Source organism: Columba livia, chromosome 1 (assembly GCF_036013475.1).
Source record: "Columba livia isolate bColLiv1 breed racing homer chromosome 1, bColLiv1.pat.W.v2, whole genome shotgun sequence".
Lineage (NCBI taxonomy): Eukaryota > Metazoa > Chordata > Aves > Columbiformes > Columbidae > Columba > Columba livia.
Window position 1 is genome coordinate 15459146 of NC_088602.1, and position 24763 is coordinate 15483908.

At 39.4% G+C, this 24763-nt stretch overlaps 1 protein-coding gene across 1 annotated transcript in view; it reads left to right on the top strand.

Moving 5' to 3' along the window:
• The window catches only part of ARHGAP42 (Rho GTPase activating protein 42), a 165909-nt gene that overhangs the window by 96794 nt on the left and 44352 nt on the right, over positions 1-24763 (top strand). Inside the window, exons 5-7 of the mRNA XM_065044178.1 lie at positions 12038-12139; positions 16898-17008; positions 24293-24397. Coding sequence (XP_064900250.1) covers positions 12038-12139; positions 16898-17008; positions 24293-24397 — 318 coding nt within the window. The remainder of the gene's footprint in view (positions 1-12037; positions 12140-16897; positions 17009-24292; positions 24398-24763) is intronic.

Below are 24763 nucleotides of genomic sequence, written 5' to 3' on the forward strand. Positions count from 1 at the left end.
TGGGTACTTCACAGTGGGGGAATTTGGCAACTATGCTCAGAAGCCCTACTCATCTATTATGTCCTTTCTAGCCTTGCTCTCAGCCATTGCATGGGGAGGATTACATCCCACACCTGAAAAACAGGACTCAAGGTTGTTGATGAGACTCTTCAAGAATCTCAAGGAGGATTTAAGAGAGATATAGAACGTGACCGATTGTCCATGGCACAGAGCAGGACATGACTTGTGGGAAGCAGAGAGTTTAGTCTTTTGCCCCCTGCACAAGGTCTCAGTCTCTACCCAACTAGTCAAAGGCATCTATTCCCCTGCTTCCTCAGGCTCAAAATAGGACTCCACTCTGAATTTTACCATCTTTATGAAACCAAATTCATAATGTTTTCAGAAAGGCAGCTGCATTCTCTTACCCTACAGGGGTTATTTTAGAGGTGTGCTCATGGATGTTGCATAGTCCACAGCTGTACCAAACACATAATACTTAAATAAATCAGGAGGCTTTTTACATGGGCATACATTAATCTGTGAATCTTATTCTCTTTCTCCATTGCTTCCCTTTCTTCTGTAGTGTATTTAAGATAAGAGCATAAAAATAGATGTATTATGTTTGGGCGTTACTCAGATGATGCTGAGTCTATGGGTGATTATTCCACACCTGTGGCAGAGTTGCAGTTTCCATTCTAAATAGAAAACAATTTGATTGTGACACTTGGCTATACAACCATAGGTTTCCCTTCATCCAGTATCTTGCTCGATCTATGCAGCAGGTTCTGCAGCAGCCTGGGAATATACAAACTTGAACTCTCTTACCATCGTAGCAATTCTGCTTTTTGCAAGGCAAGGATAAAAATATAATAGCTCTATTCCAAGGTGTCATGGGTGATAGTAGTTGGCAAGTATCACTTCTGTACTGTAACAAAAGATGGGCATGACTGCTTGAAACTCTGATGTGTCTTGGTGTACATATCGGAGCACCAAGAGCCTCATCTTTCTGGCAGATGAAACACCTTCGTTATTTCAGGATCTTTCAGTCTAAAGTAGCCACCACAGAACCATTTGTTCCTGTGGAGCTTGCCAAGAAGGGATGGTCTCAGATGGTTGTTTTGATGAGAAGATCATCCCTCCATAAGAAGTAAACTGAGAACATGGGTTGAGCTTAACAACGCCACTGGGGAGGCATGACTCTTCACCCTAAAGTGATAGTTTGTGTTCCTTTATCAGTGTTGTTAGAGGGACACTGAAAATAGATGCTTTCAAAACAAAATCACTTCTGACATTAACCCCAGACTGTTTCCTCTTTTTTTTTTTTTTTTTTTTTTAATCTTCTCTATCTATAAACAGCACAGCTTCCAGTTCTGTGTATTAATCTGAAAACTTTCTCGTAACACGCCTCAAGTGCTTCCTCAGGTCAGCGTTGTGGTCCCGTAGCGATGACGTGGCAGGTGGCGTGGGACCCTGCGCTGTGCTGGACGTGCTGCTGGCACGCTGAAGTCAGGGACGTCGCTGACTGGTTGGCATAGATGAGAGAGAGATTCCCAGGGTATCTTTACAAAGATACTACTACTTAAGAAAGAGATATTTTTATCTTCTGCTTTTAAAATAAAGCAGTGAGTATGTGACGTTATAAACTAGTCTCGGAGCTGCTTTTTTGAATGACATTATATTCCTTGCAGCTTTTTTTGCATTTTCTTTCCTTTAAGTGCACAAAGGGAAGAAGATATTTTGTAACCACGCTGCTGAAATGGCCTCATCATACACATTTTAGTTTACTGGCGCACCGAGACATTACTGAAATACACCTAATTTGGGAGGGAATCTAGCACAGAAAGGAGGTGTGGAGAACCTGAACTGGCCGTGTTCCCATGGGGGGAGGAAGGAATATCCAGTGCTGCTGGAGGAATGTGGGTGAGGAGAGGAGCAGCATCAGGTGGGGAAGCCAGCGGGGAACGCTCAGGGAATGGGTCGTGGCCTCTTAGGGAGACCGAGGGACGGACAGAGAGAATAAGCAATGTCAGTAAAGGGACAGCAGTGGAGACCAAGGGAAGTTGTTGACTAGTGTAATACAGTTTTAAAAACTGGATGTTCTTTTTGTAATTGAGAAGTTTACCACCCTGACTGTTAGGATGAACCCGAGCCTTGCTGTCAAGTGCAAAGATGATGCTACAAATGGTGTCCTGCCTGTAGCAACCCTGTGCTGTGCTTGCACTCCACATAACTGGATTCTGTATCTTTAGTATTTCTGTGCGCTTACATTAGTACCTATAGTGCCAAGTCTGTCTTCTCTGTCCTTAGTATGAGAACCAGAGAATCAAGAAAAACAAACTTTTTTCACTGTTGGCACTGTGCTGGATAACAGGTTGGTATGACTGCTGGACTTGAAAGGCAAATTTCTAGCTGTCTACACATGGGTGAAGCTGAGAGATTTGTGCCTGCATAGTCTAGGTGCTGATGCAGAAGATAAGGTAAAAATTGGAGCTGCCTGTTCCCCACGGGTTAAACCAGCCCACTTCAGTATCGCCCGTTGTCAGTTGCTCTTCTGCTGTCTGCGCAGTCGGTGTGTGGCACTGTTTGCATCAAAGAGTTGGCTACAAACCCCCAGATCTGTGCAATGGTGATAGGTGTGTCCTTTCCTGTAAACCTCCTTTTTTTATGTTTGTCCCACTTCATTGTCTGAACTGAACTGAATTTGGTGCATGTTGAAGCAGAAACCATAAAAAACATTGTATTTTTTATTTCTTTTTAATGAACTTCAGGAAACTCTTTAAGCTTGTACTGGAACTAGACAATGAGGAAAAAAAATAGATATAGAACTACTTTCTGCTTTTGCAGACAAGCTCTCCTCTCCTGACTGATTTTGTAAGCATTAATGTTAACAGGTTCACATGGCTGGTGTTGCCAGCTCAGTAACTTCAGCATTTTGAATATTCTAAACCTCAGCATGTGTTATTGCTGATGCGAATGAGCTTCTTTCCTTTTGTCATGTAAGTGATAACTTAGGATTGGGTTGTGTATTTTTGTCATTTACTGTCTACTCAGCATATATAGCTATATTGATTTCTAACATATATCTGTATTGCTTATGACATGGGCGGTTTATTTTGTATGAATTTTAATGAAGTATACAGAGTTAATTCAAGCTTCTTTCTGAATTCCTAAAGTGCATGGGTAAGTTTCTTTTTAAAATAATTTAAAGTCACAATCTTTTGTACAGGAGCAAGACACCCTTTTACTGTTCAGCTTCAGGAAACTGTCCTAAACCTGCCTCAGAGAAGAGTTTAAAAACTTGGTTTCTGCTGTTGTAGGGAGCTTCTTCATATTATTTCAGCAGTAACGCACTGGTATCCTAAGCAAGATATTCCAGCAAAAAATACTTCATGTTTAGTAGACAGTAAAAACAATAAAACTAGATTACGTGTGTAGACTCACCAGTCCTGCTGTTTGGGCAGGGATTTAACAGATTCCCAGACATCTAGCAGCTACTCCTGGAATCGCCAAGTGCCAAATAAACTCGAGACAGCTCTGCAGCTGAATAACAGAGTCAAACGTGTCCTGCTTAGCGACCTGCCAGTGCTGGCAGGTTTGCGTGTCTTTTCACAGCAGTGCTGGGAACTTTCAATGGTTTTTTCCATTTCGAGAGAGAATATTTTTGAGAGAAACGAATGACATTCTGCCAACACATTTGTTCATTTAATAGTAACTGCTTCTTAATTTGAACAGAATTTTAGATCTCATAGAAAGAGTGAAAATTTTCTGCTGTTTTTTCAGTCTCAACTGGTATGCACCCTCTGTCTGCACACATCTGATGGAATTAAATAGGGAAGTATTAGGAAATGGCTGTAGGATTTTACTGTAACAGGAAATGCTTTTGAAAGTACCTGATATTTGGATCTGTCAGGACATTACACAGGGAAAAGAAAATTTTCTTCAGAATTTTATGAACCTGAAAGTCAATTATCTCTTGCAGGTTTATTTAGTGGTTTATGCAGATGTCAACTCCATCCTAAACTTAAATTAGTTTCGGGTTGTTTAAAGTATGTTTTTAGTTTTATGCATATCTTACCTGATTTTAATTGAGGTTATTTTTTAAACTGACAGTTTTTAATAGCTGTCTTCACGGCTTTAATGCTGCTAAACAGTCTTGTATTCCCAGTTTATTGCCTTGTTATACTTCATAGTTGCAATATGTTCTTTTTATTATAATTATTTGTGTTACACAATATTCTTTTCTGGATATTTATGGTTTGCATATGGCTGTTCTTTTTGAGTAAATGATTGATTTAAAGATTTATAGTGTTAGGACATTTAATTTTCTACATGGTGCGTTCAGCTTCAATTTGGAAGTGTTTTCACTAGCAGTTATGAGTAACATAAGTCATAATTTATGACTATATTAACCCTATTTTATATTAAGCATCTGTCATTTCTTTATAAACTATACCATAACTTTGTTCCACTTAATATTATTTGCTAACAATACATAAGCAATGCCCATTAACCTCCTAACTTTCTCATAGATTTGGAGAGACACTATAGCCTCATGATATGTTGAATTCTGTTTCGGAGGAGGAAAGGAGTTTAACATCCCGTTTTCACCTTTGCATTTGGAAGATGTCTTTTGGCCTTACCTCAAACCTTTTTTGGCCTTACCATGCACATAACAAATCAAAATGTCTACCAAAAAGAAATCCCCCCATCCAGACATCTATCACAATGCAGCCTGTGGTCTCAGATGCCTATGATAATTTCAACTTTATTAAAACCAAACAAAAACCGCCAGCCCCCAACACAGCAGCCACCCCCCAGAGAATTCCAAGCAAAACCTCAGGCAGAATAAAATGTAAGGTGAATTTATTTGTTTTCAGAAGAGAAGTTCTGGGACTCTGAGACCTCATGTTTTCATAGGATCTGAGCTCAAACCAATCTTTCCAAGACTAAATCTAGTTTAGTTTCTGGTCTACATCTCTATTTTTCCTTGTCCTACTACTTAGTAAGACATGATCCCCAAAATTTACAACTCCAAACAAAATGCCAGCAACTTTGTAGAATACATTTTGATTTTTCCTTGAAAGGTAATGAAAAAATGTAGCTTTGACAAATATATTTGGAAGTCTGAGATTCCAGCAATGACCTATCTCCAGTGCGTTATTATATCAACATTTTTGCAGTTGTTGTCAAGGAGAAAGAAAGGGAAGGTGGCTTTATTGAGCTCAGTAGAGTTCACCATTGCCTTCAGTTTCTTCCACTGACAAATGTGTCTGACTTGATCTATATTCAAGTCTTATTATGGCATTTCATGCCAGTTTCTACATTTTCTGCATCTCAGCTTGAGTTGGTGAGAAAAACATCTACTAATTTAGCATGTGGGAAAAATAAACCATCACAGCCATATTTCACAATATTCACTTGTTTTCTAATTAAGAGATTCTCATTGAAATTTTTTCTTCAAATAGTTTCTTTGCAAGGTTTTCTGCTTTCATTTCCTTTCGTTATCCCTCTAAAATCACCCCTTACAAAACAAGGATATTGGTTTTGAACATTTATCTGAACTAATTGTGCAGGGCTTTTTGTTTTAAAGATTTATGTGTTAAAGTTTAAATATGAATTCTCAGACAAAGAGTAAAATATTTTATTTAGGGACAGATGTAAGATATACCTGAGATATGCTAAAAGATAAGTATAGCACCGAAAGTCATTGCGACTAGAAAAAATAGAAATGGGAAGAAGAGCAAAGGCTCTTTATGAAAAATAAGAGGGATAATTTATGTAATAATTCTGAAGATACATATAACAATTTTGATGTAAAATACTAGACACAAAGTTGTAGCAAACATAGACCATTTAAAAAAAAAATCAGTTTTCTTGATGTTCCCACTGGAAAAGAGAAGTCAGCTTCAAAACATAATATCTTTCTGCTTTACATCTAAAAATACTACTTGTGGTTAAAATCTGTAGGAATCATGCCAATGATTTGTTGCATGCATGTGATTAGTTACAGCATGGAATCAAAACCAAAATTATCTGACTCAGTTGACTCACCTTTTTAATAACTGATGTCTGATCTTTTCACAACCATAGATTTCTGTAAAATGAAGCATAGGAGAGAATCTTTTGAATCATTTCAGTTGGAAGAGACCCTCAGGATCATGAAGTCCAGCCATAATCTAACCTGACTCTAGCACTAAACCATGTCCCTAAGAACACCATCTAAATGCCTTTTAAACACCTCCAGGGATGGTGATTCCACAACTTCCCTGGGCAGCCTGTTCCAATGCCTGACAACCCTCTCTGTGAAGAATTTTTTCCTAATATCCAACCTAAACCTCCCCTTGCAGAACTTGAGGCCATTTCCCCTTGTCCTGTCACTTGCTACTTGGGAGTAGAGACCAACCCCCTCCATGCTACAACCTCCTTTCAGGTAGTTGTAGACAGTGATAAGGTCTCCCCTCAGCCTCCTGTTCTCCAGGCTGAACAGACCCAGTTCCCTCAGCTGCTCCTCATCAGACTTGTGCTCCAGGCCCCTCACCAGCTTCATCGCCTCCTCCGCACTCTCTCTCTAGTACCCCAACGTCTTTCTTATGATGAGAGCCCCAAAACTGAACACAGGATTCAAGGTGGGGCCTCAGCAGTGCTGAGTACAGTGGCACAATCACTTCTCTAGTCCTGCTGGCCACACTATTCCTGATACCAGCCAGGATGCTCTTGGCCTTTTTGGCCACCTGGGCACACTGCTGGCTCATATTCAGCTGCTGTCAATCAATACCCCCAGGTCCTTTTCTGCCAGGCACTTTCCAGACTCTCTTCCCTGAGCCTGTAGCGCTACCTGGGGTTGTTGTGACCCAAGTGCAGGACCCAGCACTTGGCCTTGTTAAACCTCAGACAATTGGCCTCAGCCCAATGATCCAGCCAGCCGATATCCCTCTATATGGCCTTCTTACCCTCCAGCAGATCAACGCTCCCACCCAACTTGGTGTCATCTGCACACTTACTGAGGGTGAACTCAGTCCCTTCATCCAGGTCATTGATAAAGAGATTAAACAGAACTGGCCCCAGTACTGAGCCCTGGGGAACACCACTCGTGACCAGCTGCCAGATGGATTTGGCTCATTCACCACAAACTCTTTGGGCCAGGTCCTCCAACCAGTTCTTTATCCATCGAAGAGTACACCCATCCAGCTGACAGCTTCTCCAGGAAGTTGAGTTACACTTCTAACTGGCATATCTTTAATTAATGGTATCTTGAGCAAAATTTGTTTCTGAAAAGATAAGTTTCTCTTTTTGGAGATAGTCTAATCATTTTTTAAATAGAAGTAGAGAAAAACTAAGCAAAGAGAACAAAACCAGGAATTAAATCTCGATCTGCTATTACATCGCTTGACTCTATCGAGAGGGTACTAGTTAGTAAAACTCCATAACATGCAGAAGTTGAGCATTTAGTTAAGGGTGTTCCTAATGGGATTGTTAAAAATTTGAGGCATTTAAAAAGGCTGCTATAAGGTCTCCCCAGTGCTTTCTCTTCTCTGGTTTGAACAACTTCTGTTCTCATCTTGTCTTCATAGGAGAAGTTCTCCAGCCCTCTGATTGCCTTTGTAGCCCTCCTCTGGACTTGCTCTAACAGGTCCAACATAGCACCCCTCCTTGTTGGCTCCTCTGTCACTTTGAGAAGGAAGTTAGCATCAACACCCACATTCCAGGAACCTCCTTGGATGGCTTATGCTCTGCTGTGTTGTTCCTCTAACAGATATCAGGGTGGTTGAAGTCAGCCATGAGGAGCAGGGCTTGTGAACATGAGACTGCTCCTGTTTGTCTGTGGATGGCCTCATCTGCTTGGTCCTCCTGGTCAGGTGGCCTGCAGCAGACCCCCACTGTAATGTCACCTGCCTCTGCCCTCCTTTAATCTTGACCTATAAGCTCTGGTTGACTCTTCATCCACCCCCAGCAGAACTCCATGCGTCCCAGCTGGTGGTGACATAGGGTGACACCCTCTCCTCACCTCCCCTGTCTGTCCTTCCTAAAGAGCCTGTAACTTTCCATTCCAACATTCCAGTCATAGGAGCCATCCCACCACATCTCTGTGATTCCAGTAAGATCACAACCTGGCAGGTGTGTGCACGTCTCTAGCTCCTCTTGTTTATTCCCCATGCTACATGTGTTTGCATAGAGACATTTAAGTTGGCCTCCAATGTAGCTGACTTACTGGTTGGACTGGCTGGAATTCCTTTGTGCTGCTCTTCAGGTGCTCTCCTGCTGACTGTGGTCCTTCTCTGGGCCCTGGGCATCTACTGCTGGCACTGCCATCAGACTGGTAGGAGTGGGATGGACTGAGGTTCTCCTTGTCCAGCAGCTTTAATTTAAAGCCTAAAGTTTAAAAAGTTAAAATTCTAGGTCGTACTTTGACAGAAATGATTGATAAGTTTCCAGGGCAAAGAGAAAGGATGAGGATTACTTGCAGGAAAGTCATGTGAGGAAGAAAGGTGGCTGGAGGCTGCAGGGAGTAAGAGACATAGCCCAGAGGTCGGGAACAGTGTCTTTCAATGGCCACGTACCTCATGCCTTGTGTCGTGGCTGGTGCTGTCTGTTCTGGTAGCAGTACAGCATGAGCTTTCCTATCCAGCCACATCTCTTTTCTCCTTGGGGTTTGATCCAAAGTGGAATCTAGAGGCAGAAGCAATCCTCTGTCTCCTAACCTTTGAGGAGATAGTTTTGCATGGAAACTTTCTTTGTAAATCTCCTGGCTTGTGGAAAAGAAGTATTGTCAGTCTCGTGGGCACAGAGTGTTTTGGGGGTTGCAGAACAGACTAAAGCTGGAGTGAGATACGTCTGTGACTCCACTGAGGATGCGCCTGCTGTGAGTCACCGGCTGAGTGTGCGAGGTGAGGGCGATCTTGGCATAAACTGCCGTGGTTCTTCTCTTCCAGAAAATGAATCACCTGCTCATGAGTGTATCTTTTTTTGTTAATTTTTATGATGTAAACAGTTTTCAGACGCTTCAGTACATTCAAATATGTGTTTTTTACTGACATAACAGAAGACATTTCATGTGAAGGCGACTCACCCACCTGTTGGAGCCAGAGTTTTTTTAGACTTTTCCCATAAACATGTCTGAGGGATCAGTACAGTGCCAGAAACACTGTCCTGCTGGCACCGCACCCTTATTCCCAGAAGTATTACCAAAGTAAGACACTAATGCAGTCAAAACTGCCAAGTAAGCTTTACTCTCAGTCTGCTTCTATTTATTCTCTGCACTTGGTCCACTTGCAGTCTTGAAGGGAGAGGTTTTCTTTTGTTAAAAAATGAAGAAGTTGTTAGGATGTGCTGTCCCTGGAAACACTGTGCTCAGACTAGAAGCTGTCCTCATATCAAGGAAGCCCTAGATTGATACTTTTCTCCGTCGTTTAGCTGGTGTAAACACTGTAAAGGTGGTGGTTGAGCAGATGACTGTTGTATCAGTCTAAAGGGTGGCCAGCATTGCTAGCAGAACAACAGCAGCCTTTAAATTCTGCATGTCTTCACAGATGGTTCCATGGAGATCTTTGTGAAGCTTGCAGATGTCAGCACAAAATATAAGCAGCTGGATTTGGTGCACTGGGAATAGCATTACATGTGTGAAGGGACTCCCCTTGGCATTTGACGTGCGGTATGGTAGAACAGGAGCCATTTCGGATGGCCGGGTTCTGTTTTCATACCTTTGACTTTGATTCTCACCAAGCAGCTTAGACTTCAGACACTTTCCCAGCTCTTGTTGGTAGAGGTTGTGTTAGTATGTTAATGTGAGCTCAAGTGCATGACCAGACTAACGCATTATCTGTATATCAGCTTGACTCTGAGTTCATGAGGCAAGAGGAGTATCTACTGCTTGTATCCTAAATCTGTTAGGGAAGGAATCGGTGCTGACCCAGCTGGGCTGGGTGATTCCTCGTCTGACACATGTAAACCTACAGGAGCTTTGCCCGTGACTTCTCATCTAATTCCTTTGGTGCAGCCTCTGAGGCATCAGTTGAGTTTGCCCTTGACTTGAGGATTTCCTCAAGATGGTGACTTTACCACCTGTGTCTCTTGGATTTTAAAATAATCAGTTAATTTTTTAGTCCAACACCTTAACATCATTGTCTCAGAAGATAGTATGCAACTAACTGCACCTTTTATTCAAAAGAAGCTTATCTGTGGTATATGATCAACTGAACTTGGTTTCTGTTTGTGACCAAAGATGTTGAGATACTCGGGTTGCTCTTGCTTGGTCACAAAGACCTGTCACTTGAGTATTCCCCAGGAAAACTGGGGCTGTGGAACCAACCTATGATTTCAGTCCCACAGAAGTTCATTTATTGGCTAACAGGTCATTTGGTGAGTCCTGCCTTCTGCCTTCTCTCTTTTAAGAATGTGTTTGGGAAAGATTTTGGAAGATAATTGATATACCTTCTTTTTCCCTTGCTAGGCAAAATACAAGGTTTTCTTTTTTCCTTTTTGCCTTTTTTTCCTCATATCTGCATAGCTGGAATTAAATAAAGAATGGCATTGGGAATTTTCTGTATTGTTAATTAATATTTTGTTGGGTCAAGTACCTTCTTTTCCCTCTGTCTTCTGAAAATACTTTTATTGTGAGGTAATGAGAACATTAAATTGTGCATATTTTTCATACTAAATATATTCGATTTTTTTGCACGATAAAAAGTATACAATATGTTTTATAATCTAGTATAATTACCATTGCCAACTTCAGTCACTGGTGCTAATCAGTAGGTGGTTTGTTGCTACAGTTAGTTGATAAGTTTTCGTTCATAGCATTAAATTCTTCCTTCTGTTTCTTATTTCTCTGACTGACCTGACTTTGCCATGATATGACAAAGAAAAACAGGGTGGTGCTACAATTTCCAGGGAGAAAGGGGTCAGGAAAATAATCACTACAGTTCTGAAGATGACCTGATGTTACTGCATTATGTCCAGTAATTAGTTTTTCCACCATTAATAGCTTTTGCACATGTGTAAGTGGGACTGCTGGTCTTCGCCTTTCTTTTCTCAAAATATTCAACTTGTTAGTCATTAGAAAGAATCATTACAACTTGCGTAAGATTGTAAAGGTCGCTGGCAGGAGGTTGTTCTTAATTGGGGGATATACAATTTCATAATTAAAAACTATATTTTTATTGTTAATGATACTCTCATGGGATGTTTATTTTGATCCCTTCTCCTGTTTCCTGAAATTTGGCACTTCTTGAAAGATGGAAAAGCTTGTGAGAAAGCTGTCTTTTTCTTACATTTCAGAATTAAATTTCAGAATATCCTATTTTTAAACGTTGAAGTATAAATTTTAAATTAGTTCACAGAAAATACGATGTTCTTTAATCTACTCATAGCAGTAGCTTTCTTTTGTATTATCATGTATTACAGTAGTCTCACAGTAGAAATGTGAGGGTTATCTGCACATGATGGGAAAAACTTAGGAGGAGTGGGAAAAGAAAAAAAGCGGGATAACTCTTTTCAATAAGACAAGCTTAAATATTCAGACACATCAAAACATTATTGGAAACAGACTTTTGGACCAATTGCCTTTTGCAACCACGTATGTTCTTTTCCATCATCCTCATATTTTAAGAGTGTGGGTGGAAAATAAGCATATGTAAGTCTTAAATGCGAGGAAGAGGCCTATATCATAAAATTTATTATACTCGTCTTCTTCTTCCATGATGTTATTATTCAGAAAAGACAGTGTGACAGGTAGGTACATTTATAAAATGTGGGAAAGATTAGTTTGCGTTAAATGTCTGCAAGATACCACCTACATAAAACCTCATGTATATTTATTACGGGAAACTATTCGAGTCTGTTGTATAGGTTTAGTACTTATGGGGAAAAAATCCTGCTTAATATTTCATTTAATAATTGAATCAGTCCTCCTTCTATGTTCAGGCCCAGTTTAGATTTAAATGCTAAAAACATCAAAACCAACAAAATATCTAGGCCTATTTTGGCACCTATTATTTCTCTTAATTTAAGTTACTTGAGACATTTAGTCAAATACTTTACTTGGCAATATTTTGTTTTTCAGGATGGGAAGAAGAAATTTGACAAGGAAAGTGAGAAATACTATTCCATCCTAGAGAAGCACTTAAATTTATCGGCAAAGAAGAAAGAATCTCATTTGCAAGACGTAAGCACTAAACATGTTCTTACCCCGTTTCACATTGGCGTAGAGATCATGATAGCGAAGTTGTTCTTTTCAAGACATGCTGTATTTCGTTAATGTGAAATTGTGCTGATTACTTGAGTCACACTTGTTGTGAATGTAAATACTTCAGTGGGATTATGACCCTAGTAGAGTTATATATGACCCTAATAGAGTTATATATTTTGTCAATTAAATGTTCTGCATGTCCAATTTTGTGTACTTCAGGTAGAGCTCATGTTTATTGGTTGCAACAACGGAATTATAGTACTACAATAAAAATGTTACTTTTATAAGGTATATGTGGAATATTTAAAAGACAAATAGTTAATTGCTTTTTTTGCTGTTTAATTTATTACTCGATTAAATTATGCATCTGTTTCACATAAATTTTAATCTGTGAGACTGAACTGAGGTCACTTTAGTGGTCCTTTTTTGTGCCTTTTTTCTTCCTCTTTTTCGCCTTATTCTGAGATTGGAGCATCATGCTCTGAAATTGTATCCACGACTTCAGCTTTGAAGGGTCTGTATGGCTAATTCTTTTCTGTTACACAAACCAACAAAAACAAAACCACACCACTTCTAGTTTAACAGGAGGATTCCAGGGCTTTTCAATATGGTGATAGAAATAATTATGAATTGTCTTTGAGGCATATTACAGTAAAACCAGCAATTTGATATCAATGACACTTTGGGATTTGTGCCAAAAGTAATTACAAATTATTTTGATGGGATTACTGTTCTCGCAGTGACTCTTAGATCATGAAGATTAGTTTGCAGAAGGAGTTTTCACAGAAGATGTGACCATCACTCAGTTACATAATGCAGGATGTTTTTTTTTTTACGTTTACCAGTAATAGTATAATTCAAATTAAATGATGCTTAGCAATTCAAAATTTGTAATACTGTTTATACTCCTGAATTACCATTGCTGTCCATGTAATAATCAGGCTAGATAAGACATTCGTTATATAGCATTGGTTAATTGTTCTGGTTGTATGTCCAAGTTTTATATGTACAGCTTTCACTTTCCCTAAACATCGTGTATATTAATAAAGAAGCAGTTCTATTAGAGGCTAAGCACCAGCTGAGAAAAATAATATTCTCATCAAAATGTGGAAAAGTGAACTCAAGCCCCAATTTACTCTAGAATAGAAATAAAACGTATAAAATAAAATATTTTACTCTTGAGACATGAGAATAATTACAGTCTAAAAACAGCAACTGAAATGAAAAGTAACAACTGTGAATCTAATAAACTGTGGTAGAATAACAATAGATTTGGCTCAAGTATATAAACTAATGGAAAACCGAAAAATTTTTCCACTGTGTCCTTAAGTGACATCTCTGGATTTAAAAATCTTGTAACAGAGGCTGAAGTTTTTTTGGTTTTCTCGATGTCCTACTTGTAAAGCATCTGGGGCATGTTGTTTCTGTCTTCCCCAGTTTTGTGCAGCTATAGGTGTGCTGAATCAGCAGCACACACCTACCATAAGTAGAAGTACAATAGCAAATTAGCGTCGAAAATGTTAACTGGGAAGACTTCTGGCCTCTATCCGTATCGTAAATGAAATGGGGCCAAGCACCAGTTCCTGGCCTGAAATCGAAGTGGTAGGTCTTGACTTAAAAGCAGCCTATAACAAGGATGGGGACAGACTTTTTAGCAGGCCCTGTAACGACAGGACAAGGGGTAATGGTTTTAAACTAAAGGAGGGAAGATTCAGGCCAGACATGAGGAAGGAATTTTCTGCAGTGAGGGTGATGAAACCCTGGCCCGGGTTTCCCAGGGAGGTGGTAGATGCCCCATCCCTGGAATCATCCCAGGTCAGACTGGATGGGGCTCTGAGCAATCTGATCTGGTTGGAGATGTCCCTGCTCATGGCAGGAGGGTTGGACTAGATGAGCTTTGAAGGTCCCTTCCAACCCAAACTATTCTATGATTCACATCCAGAGTGGTTTGGGTGAGCCCCGTGTGTAGCCCTAGTCCAGGACAGAGTTCCTTGGTGCAGCCAGACCCCGAGCAAAGAGCCCAGCGGTGCTGGTGGCTGGGGCTTTAGCTCTCAGTGCAGGGGAAGGGAAGTCTTTGCCTCCAGCTGTCATCACTCATTTGGTGAGATGGGAAAACCATTTTTTGACTGCTGCTGTCATACTGACAAATACTTCTCGTTTAACCTACTGTTTAATTGTTAAGTTTTCATGGTACCTCATCACATTATGTGAGCTAAAGCATACAAGGAGTAGTTCTTGTACTGTACTGGACTTTTTTACATATCTCTTATGAATGCAGCTGAGAGCACTTTAAGCATCTAAAGTTTGATGTTCTGAACATATTCTATAGAGAGTGGTTTGCATATATTCATCTAGTTGAAATGTGTTGGATATTTTAAGAGCCTGCAAGACTGGTTATGCAGTTTACACAGATAATGAGAGGTTTTTTCCTTTAGTATCCGAAAGAAACTTTATCATCTTTTCACTACCTACGAGAGTCCATAGTGGAGCAGAAAACGGTCAGAACTGAGTGATGTGAAATTTAATAAACTCCTGATTTTATTTCTCTGAAATCTGTTCCAGAATCAGGCATAGAGTGAAGGCTTCAGTCACCAACATTATCTGAAGTTCTGGTAGAAGTTTTAGCGATATCCTACGTCAATGAAAATATTTTTCCCTATAACTAGATATCATACAAGTAGAGACTCAAAATCATATCCATCAAATCTTTTTGGTTTTTACATGTAGTTTGAAGTCATAGAAAAATGTGTGAAAATCCATTTAGCTTTTGAAACTTTAAAATCACTTTCAAAGTGGTTCTTACATATCTGAATCCTCAGTGTTCACACAAATCCATAAGCTTCTATAGAAGATATATTTTGGAATTCATGATTTAGTCCTTGTACACTAGTGGTGATTATGACCTTAATTTGAGAACCCATGCATATTTGAGATGGCATTTGGTTGTATTAAGTATCATTACAACTATAATCTGCTTAAATGCTGTTCAGAATAGAGATGGATTTAATTAGGTGTTTAAATACTTTTCCCGAGTCAAAGCCTGAAAGAGCTCATTTCTAAAACTAGTTTCTATTATTTGCTTACCACGAAAAGTGAGAGCTGAGGTCTGTCTCAAGTGCTTATTCACTGCACTTCTGTGAGTGAGGGTTTGCTGGATCATGTCCCAGAGTGCTGGCACCTGGTTCTGTTCAGCTTTGCAGTATTACCTTCGTGCTATGTGTTTTGTGAAATAAAACTATCAACTAAGAAAACAGTAACTGAATGCACTACATTAGTGGCACATGTCAGAATTAATTCTGTGGTAAAGCACTTGTTTATTGGAATTCTGAGTGCTTGATTTCTGCTTTGTAATATTAGTTACTAATTAGTAAATTAGTCTGCTTTGTAATATTAGTTTGTAATATTAGTTTTTGTACTTAGTTGCCTGATAAGATTTTATAGGCATGGGAAGTGCTGAACCATTTGAAAGATGCCACAGAAGCCCATGCTGTGAAGTAGCATTAGAGCACTACGCTAGGGAAGTGGATCAATATTACTAAGAGCCTGTGTGGCCAAACCATGTCCTTAACTAAAGAAGCGATGTTAGTTATATACAATGTTGATGACCAAGCCCTGCCTGAAGAAAATTACTGACATTTTTGCATTTCTACTGTTAAAATTACTAAGCCTCTTTTATGATGTTTGCCATTTTAAAGTTTGCTAGCAAGTGAAGACAATATCTAGCTTTTCCAGTTTTCCCATATTTGTTATTTTTAGTGCCAGAATAAAACTAGAGAATGGCACACGTCAAAAAGAGCTGAGCTGGTTTCACTCGCATTGCAAATACCTGATAAAATTTCTTTTTGACCTAAGACTAATGCAGCTCAGAAGGTATTTGCTTGAGAAAATGCTTTGTTATGACGAAGGATGAATTAAAATACAATCTGTGTCTCTTCTTTAGGCATTATCCACATACTGCACTGCTTGTCTGTTAGGTCCCTCTCTTATGGCTTGTTTAAATTGAGGATAAAAGCCTATTACTCTTTATCAGTGATAAGAGTTAATTCTTTAGTTGTTTAGGCAGAAGACTTGTTTTGGTACTGGCTCTTCATGTGATATTATTCAGGCACATCTGACAAGTATTGCCTTGTTCTTGCATTCAAAAATTAAAATGTAAAAAATAATTGATTTATGAGGTTAATGACTTAAATATGTTTATAATCCAAAAGCATGTGACTCATGCTATGAAATAATAGGTTGCAAGATGTAGTTAAAGACAGTCTATTTAAGAAAGAAAATACCTTCTTGGGAAGATGTTTGAAGTTGAGAAATATATATATTTCAGTGCATGTGATACTCAAACATTTTAATAGAGATATTAATCCTTTCCTTTCTCCTTAATTACTTTCCTACTCTCTACTATTTCTAAACTTTCTGTATACCAGAGACAGAGTTCCTGCTGCCACCTTTCTTTTCTCTCCAGGCTCTCCTGAAAAGCAGAATATTAAAGCGCAAAAATGAAGAGGAAATCAAAAAGGCACAGGGCAAAGGCACGAGGCTAAAATGTGTACTCTTTGCTCCTTAAACTTGAATTTAGATATTCTAAGTTGGTATTCTAAGTTTCAGGAAGAAAACTGAATCCCATGAAGCTTGTAAAGCAATTTCATGGAAGATGTGTTTGTTAATGACAAAATCTGGTTTTAAAACAATCATGAGGGTAAATTAATGTTGTCTATATTTCATTTTGTCTTTTAGGCAGATACACAGATTGACAGAGAACACCAAAACTTTTATGAAGCATCATTAGAATATGTTTTTAAAATTCAAGAAGTACAAGAGAAAAAGAAATTTGAATTTGTTGAACCTGTAAGTTTTGTGTTTCATTTTGCTTAGAATGCACACATTTAAAGCTGAAAATTGAATTGAAAATATCTGGTTTTTGCTCCCTTTTAAAATTGTGATAGCAGGTTGTTTGTATATAGACAGACAGTAAGATCTTGGCTTGGGCACTTTCCATGTTTATTGAAGGTTTATATAAGAGTATCGTATCTACTGTGAAGTGAAATGTCTGCTGACTTGAAGTGTGCATAACATTTTAATGGGACAACATGTAATGTTGTGTCTGTGCAAGACATAATGGATGTTGCCTAATACCATGGTTTCATGGCTGAAATTTTGAGCCGGTTTTCAGATTTAAATATTCCATGTAGGCAGTGTACACATGTGTTTTTCTGAGTTGTACATGAAATAAAGTGAAAAATCAGTTTTTCTTTAGGATGGGTAAGGGTTTTTTTTTTTGTTTGGTTGGTTGGAGTTTTGTTTGTTTGTTTTTCTGTTGGTGGAGTCATTTGTCTTCAGTTTTCTCTGCACGTAATGTGCAAAGAAAGCATATGTTGATACACCATAAAAGAGGAAGATAAAGTTGTGTTTCAAAGACCATATTTAGACCTTTGATTTTTCTCCTGGACTGTGTTTCTGCCTCTCACCCTTAACTGTCTTCTGGGTCAGTCAGTACCAAAAGCTGCTTCGATATGATGTGCTAGCATATTTCTGTGGCATATTAGGAGTATTGCTACTGTTCATGTCATACAGGAGTAGCTTGCCAGTTGCCTTATTTCGTTAGGACCTGTAGTGCTGGACAGGGAACATCCAGTGTGACCTGTCCCTTCCTGTTAAGCCCTTTGAGCATCGCAGAGCACCAGCTGTGAGAGAGGAACATGACAAGTATAACTTTTTCTCTCTCCACGCCGTCTTCCAGCTCCCTTGTAACTAACTGAAGCAGCACTCCTGGTCGTGAAACAGGTTGAATCGCATCTCTAACACCCACTGTCACCAAGAACAGCTTCTCAGATGCCTTCCCTCCATGAAATGAAAATGTATTGTGTAGTGAATGTTTGACGTTGATGCAAACTAATGAACCCGGATTCAGCAAGCAGTACTTACAGAAATCCTATCTTTATGGCATACAGCTGCCAAATCTTAGAGACTAAAACTTTGCTTGGATTCCTAAATAAGAACATTTTTCTACCTGTCACAGATTAATCCACAGTGTCTCTCTCTGTCTGCTTCTGCAAAACTCTCGCATCCTGGAAAAAACTAGCAGGCTCGACCTAGTTCTGACCCTGGTATAGGAAACTTTATGCTCCTGTAAGGTCGTAGAAACTTTCTGTATTGAGAAGACTTTGTACATTGGGAAATATTATTGTGCAATTGCATATATTTAAAATAAGGTGTCTTTCATTCGATGTGCTAGCTAGAGAGGAAAAATAAATTTGATTTTCTATATTGTAGCTGGAGATACTAAGCTTTATCCTTTTGACCAGGAGCTATCCCCACACTACGTCAGCCATCATAGCAGCAGCTATGAACTACCAAAATGAAAGAGCGTTTTTTCAGTTTGTCAGTGCTGATACTGAGCAAGCTAGCGGGAGGTTACTGGTAAACTCAGTCGTGTGGACGTGGGTATTTTTCTCATGGGGTATAGACACCCAGTAGGTAGAATTTACTTTTGAGTGCATCAGTTGCCACCCTGTGTCAGATCAGTAGGCGTTTTAGCCTGGTATGCTGTTTGTGACACATAGGTATGGGAAATATTCTGGTGACTGGGTAATAATAGCCCTTGGGGGCAGTGTCTTCTGGCTTCGCGTGTGAATTTTTTGCTATCAATCTGCATATAAGTGGAACTTAATTTATAACACAATTTACAAAATTTTGAACCCTTAAAATTCTTTTTTTTTTTTTTGTTTCTAGTCTGTTGCATACAACATGATGGAATAAAATAATTTACTAAAACCCATAAGGCAAAGTATGCCGAGTAAATTATAATACACATCAGCAATACCACAAGAGAAAGTTTAAAAAAAAAAAAAACTCTTCAAAATAGGCTTTCTAAAAATGCATACTTTATGTAAGTGATGTTGGAAGTATGAGCATGTGCTCCTAGATGCAGGTAGATGAGGACAAAGCCTAACACTTCAAAATCACCTTTCAGAAGATTTGCCATATTATCAATTTTCCTCTGTGTGTCCTACGGACACTCAAATGCTAGGAGATGCTTGGCTGTGTGTCTATGTAGACATTCCGCTCATTGTGGTGCTTTCTAGTGCTTGTGCTGGTTGTGTCTGATTTATCAGCTCAGTGTCACATCTCCGTATGATTTGCAGACTGATGTGTCACTAAGAGATTCTTTGAAGGTCAGTTTAGCAAAATAAAAGAAAGGGTGTTAGTGCAGTGAAGGAGGCAATTGTGATGCCCATGTGAAAGAAGGATAAGTTTGTGACATAGGAATAGAACTTGAAAAGCACATGGTCTGCTGGAGCTCCTTCCAGCACCTGCAGTTTGTCTGTGCCAAAAGATAGGGATGGTCTGGGAGCCAGAGTGGGAGAAGCAGCCCAGCAGAAATGCCGGGTGGTTTACACCTGGGGCAGTAGGACACTAGAAGTCGGTAAGAGTGGAGAATGTTCCTTCCTGGAGGAGAATGGGGAGAGATCTTAAGATACAAAATGTTAATGACTCATACTCTGGATAGAGGATTACAATATTTAGAGTAGACTTTTGCAGCTGCTCCTCAGGCCCTGGATTTCTCTGCCGTTCTCTGCATCTTGTCTCAAGGAGTTGCTAATGTGTACTAGAATGTGAGTAACTGACAGCTGCCTATTTTTCATAAAGATCATGAATTTAAACTTTTTCTCAAGGACAAGTCAGTGTTACAATTTACAGCAAGTTAAACAACACAACGAAGTAAGGCACAACAGTCTCTGTTCCTAGGTTTGTCCTTATGGCCCCGGAGAAGCTAGTGCAAACCAACGCAGCTTTCTGAGGATGTTACGGTTGTTAGGAGAAACACAAACTCCTTCCTGGAGCGCCACTTTGTCCCTCAGCAATGCCAGGGCTTCCTTGGCCTGTAGGAATCCGGGCATGGAGCTCGTAAGCAGTGAACTATCTGAAATGTGAGGGTGGTCCGTTAAATGTCATGAAAGCCCAGACGTGTTTATTTAAAGAAAAAAAGAAAAACAACGAGCAAACCCTGCCTGTAATTGCATGCAGTTCCATGACACTTGACTGAGGGTGTTAAACTCAATTTCCTCTTCTTTGTATTTTCTACATTATTAACTGCATTCACTTTAATCTGATGGATAAGTACCTTCTGGTGCTATCTACTTATAAATATAATGAAACCAGGGAGACAAGGACTTCTGGCTGATGTGCTGCAGGCCAAAGGTTAAATTCCTCCCCTATCCGAAACCTAAGTACAGCCTTCTTCCTGTGAGAATGAAATGACCAGGCAGTCTTGAGGTCACCAGCTCTACATAAAAATAAATAAAGTCTCAAGAAATAGCTGGATTTTGTTTCAGGTTCTGTGTTGAAATCCTCGCGGTGCTGGGCTAGTGAGTAGCGTTGTATTACGGAGTTCAGACCTTGCTTTGTGACCGATTAGATAGTCAGACTGAGGTAATTATAAAGGCACTTGTTGAAATGAAAAATTGTTGATATGAACACATCAGGCGTTGTATGTGAGGTCTCTTTACACATGAAGACCACTTCGAAATACATTCTGAAAATCTTTTTTGAAACAAAAAAGGGCTGGTTTTATTTTCTTTATTATTTAATACAAATCTTTTTAAAATTAGGAGCCTGCCTTTAGCAGCAGTGCCACTTGTAACACCAGCAACAAGAAACACCCACTGGGAGCATAAGCCAAGGGCAGAAGTCCTTGGCTTTTAGATCTTCTCCATGCAGGGCCGTGGCTGTACCTGTCCCACTGGAACTGGTTATGAAGATGCATTAACAACACAGGCCCACTGGGTACATGGTGTTTTCTGGTGCCATTCTTCCACCACTGCTGACACATACATAGGAGCAAATGCCATCCTCAGTGTAGTTTTTTTCAACACAGAACTTAAATAAGCTGGTCTAAGACTTGCATATAATAAGCATATTTTTACTTTTATGCCTCTTTTTTTAACTGCTCAGAGTGTATTTGACTAAGAGAACCTCAAGGCTGGATCCTCTGCAGTGCACTACTGCCAGAATACCTGAGCAGTACTTTAACTAAAATGTGTTCAGATTTTCTGAGGGCTTTTTTGCTGCTGTTTTTTTTGCTTTCTGATAAATTCAGCTTTGCTGCCATCTTGTGTTATGTTTTTTTCCTCCTCAGTATTTCTCTGTGTAATCTGTAAAAGCGTTTGGTATGGTGGAAAATGGTTTTCTTCAAGTGTTGAAGCTGAAATTTAAACGGTTTATAATACATTCTGCAGAAATGCCCTTTGAGCTGATCTTTCATTCTGATCATTCAGGCATATGCTGACATACTGAAACTTTCTCCCACTGGTTCCTTTATTGTAATTTTGGTTGCTTTAACATTCTGCTCTGGCTGCAGTTTTGCTGAGTGCTCTTATTGCTCCTGCAGTGCTGCTTTACCTGAAAAGGGTGGGTTTAGCAGTAGGCTCCTACTTACAGGTTAAGTTAATCCATGTCCTTTTGACTGAAACAAGTTGAAGTAATCTCAGGAGTATTTATGCTGCTGTAGCTGGGGACGTGGATGAGTAACTGGATCTAGACTAGGTGGGGGCTTTGAACAGCTGGAGCCAGAGCAGAGCCTTGGTTATCATTTCCTTATACCTTATTAATAACAAAAGGAAGATTAGTTTTCTGTCTTTTCTTTTATGTAACTCTTTCTAGAATTACATTATAAACTTTGAAATTATACAACTGTTTCTGTCTGTTCACATAATTGGAGATTTGAAGATAAATTGTTGTGTTTGGACCTTCCTCAGAACCACCTGAATAACCAGGAAGAGGTTTGCAGAGCCAGGTCCTTAGCTGGGATCATTATTTCAGCTCGGCAGAAAACCATGTAAAGCTGAGACAATTTACACAAGCAGAGGAGCCTTTCACTTGATGTGGGATGTGGTTCAGGAATTCACACCCCTTGTAGGGGCCCTGCAAAAAGTGAGTGTCAGGAGGATGGAGCCAGGCTCTTCTCCATGACAACCAATGGTAGGACAAGGGGCAACGGGTACAAAAACTGGAACACAGGAGGTTCCACTTAAATATGAGAAGAAACTTCTTCATGGTGAGGGTAACAGAGCACTGGAACAGGCTGCCCAGGAAGGTTGTGGAGTCTCTTCTCTAGAGACATTCAAACCCACCTGGACACATTCCTGTGTAGCCTCATCTAAGTGTTCCTTCTCCGTCAGGAGGATTGGACTAGATGATCTTTTGAGGTCCCTTCCAATCCCTAACATTCTGTGATTCTGTGTGACCCTGCAATACTCTAAAAAAACAAGGGAGTCCTTCTCCCAGCCATGTCTTCACGCTTCTGCCTGTGCCAGCACTGATGATCTATTAACCTCAAACTGTTTAACTGACCAATGCAGCAGAACAGCCGGCTTCCCCAGGCAGAGATGCTCACTGAAGGGCTCGGTGGTGCCAGAGCTGGCACAAGAATGTGCGGGATAGGTGACAAAGCACAGTGAGGAGGGGAGGAGGAGTGGGAAGGGGAGAGCACGACTCCAATCGGGCAGCAGCAAGTCATCACGTTAGCTGCTCCGCCTGCAGTGCTGCGTCCTTGATCCCTCATCTGTCAAGCCCTGGAAGTTTTTACATTAAAGGGTGTGGAATGTCTTGGGATGCTGCAATGGATGGGGTCCTAAAATTGCAAAATGTTATTTTAGCTATTCCCCCGATATATATGTGTTACCTTAGTCCAGCAGTCTCTCAGTGAGCAGCAGGAAAGAGGGAGACAGAACAATTTAACTACGTTTCAAGTAGGGCTGAGTGTAAATTTAAGGAAAATATAAACACAGTAAAAGCTGCAATTTTATGTTGTTTCACTTTCAATAATCTATAGCATTGGTAACACAAAGAAAAGTGCATTAAATATGAATGATAACATTTTTGTTGCCTGAGTCTAGGCTACTTCAGTAGTCAATGGAGAGAGATAAATGTTTCCATTGGATCATTCATCCCATCCTGAAAGAGAAGCCTGAAAAAAGGAAACAGAATTATTCTCTCGAATACCTGTGTTTTTTACTGGGTTAGGAGGCAGCCTGGACAGCCAGTTACGCAACCTAGATGATTAGCTTTTCAATGGCTGTAATACACTAAGGTAAATCTGTCATGTTGTTATAGCTTTTGTTATCGTACATCCAAGTTAATATATCTTCTTTTGTTGTTTTGTTTACTTGGATGTGTAGAAGCTAAATTATATATACAAAGAAAACAATCCATAATAAAGAATTAAAAGCTTGTTATTTAACAGCAGGTAAGAAGACTTACAACAATGTCAAAATATTTTTTAAATTTAAAATGGAATAAGTTAGAAGGCTTTTAAAACTAGTAGATGGTAAAAATGCATTAATTAGGCAGCTAAAATTAAGTGTTCAGAAAATCTAGTTGCACTTTTTGCTACTTTAGCATTATTTAAAAGCAAACTTTAAAAAGGACTTTCACCCGGATACGTGCAGACTTCAACTGTTCTGTTGGAGTCAGTCACAGACATACCAAATAGAACCTGTATTTTGTTCAGAGCAGGAAGAAATTGTCTGGATTTCTTGTGTTGTATTAAGCTGTCCAAAACATACTTTCAAGAGTCTCATTTGTGGAAAATAGGTCATAGCCCAAGCAATTACTGTGAAGAAAGTGAAAATAATATTTTGAAGGAAAAAACCTTGAACTCTGAAAGTAGGAACTTGGAAAATGCACACTATCAAAGACTCCACCTGAAAAACTGGACAAAATAACTAGGACAGGGAATTAAATGATTATGGAAATGACAACTTCATGATTCAAAAGCATGTTTAACACCTCTCTTCCTTAAGGTGTGACTGTGGATTCCTTGTTCAGCAAACCTTTGCAACTGCAAGCAATAAAAACTTAGATTGTTCTAGGAGCTAAGACACAGAATGTTTTTTGCTGATCGTTTGCCATATTCTGCTGCTGAAAACTAACAGAAAATCAACCATCCTTACTTTTTGTTTTCTAATATTCACCTGAATAGAGAAAGTGTGTAGCAGTTGCTAAGAACTACTTTTTCACTATCACAGTCAATACCTGTTCTGTATAAGCTTGTGTATGTTCTATTGGTGTTATGTAGCATTAAGAGCACGTGTTAAAAATATATAATGCTTCTCAATTTTACTTTTTCAGCTCTTGGCCTTTCTTCAAGGATTATTTACGTTTTACCATGAAGGATATGAACTGGCTCAGGAGTTTGCACCATACAAGCAGCAGCTGCAGTTCAATTTGCAGAATGTAAGGATGATTTGTGTTTACACCATTTTGTTTGCTAAATTAATTTCAGGATATTAAAGTAGACTCGTAGCACTTTATTGGGGCTCTAAATCTTGCAATGTTTCAGTAAGCTGAAGTCAAATTAATGTATGAATAGGCAAAAGTTATTTTTGGTAATTTAATGTCACAAAGATTTCTGTCAACAAGTAACTTTGGAAAAATTAATCTGCAGAAAGTCGGTTTGTGATTTCCAGGCCAAAATTTTGGGAGCGGGAACCAGAAAAGGACAGCAACCAAGTTTTGATTAGAAAACATCGCAGTCCAGATAGGTTTAAATATTCGTAAATACTTTCTCAAGAGTGGGGCCTGTCTTGTGGAGTAAGTGTA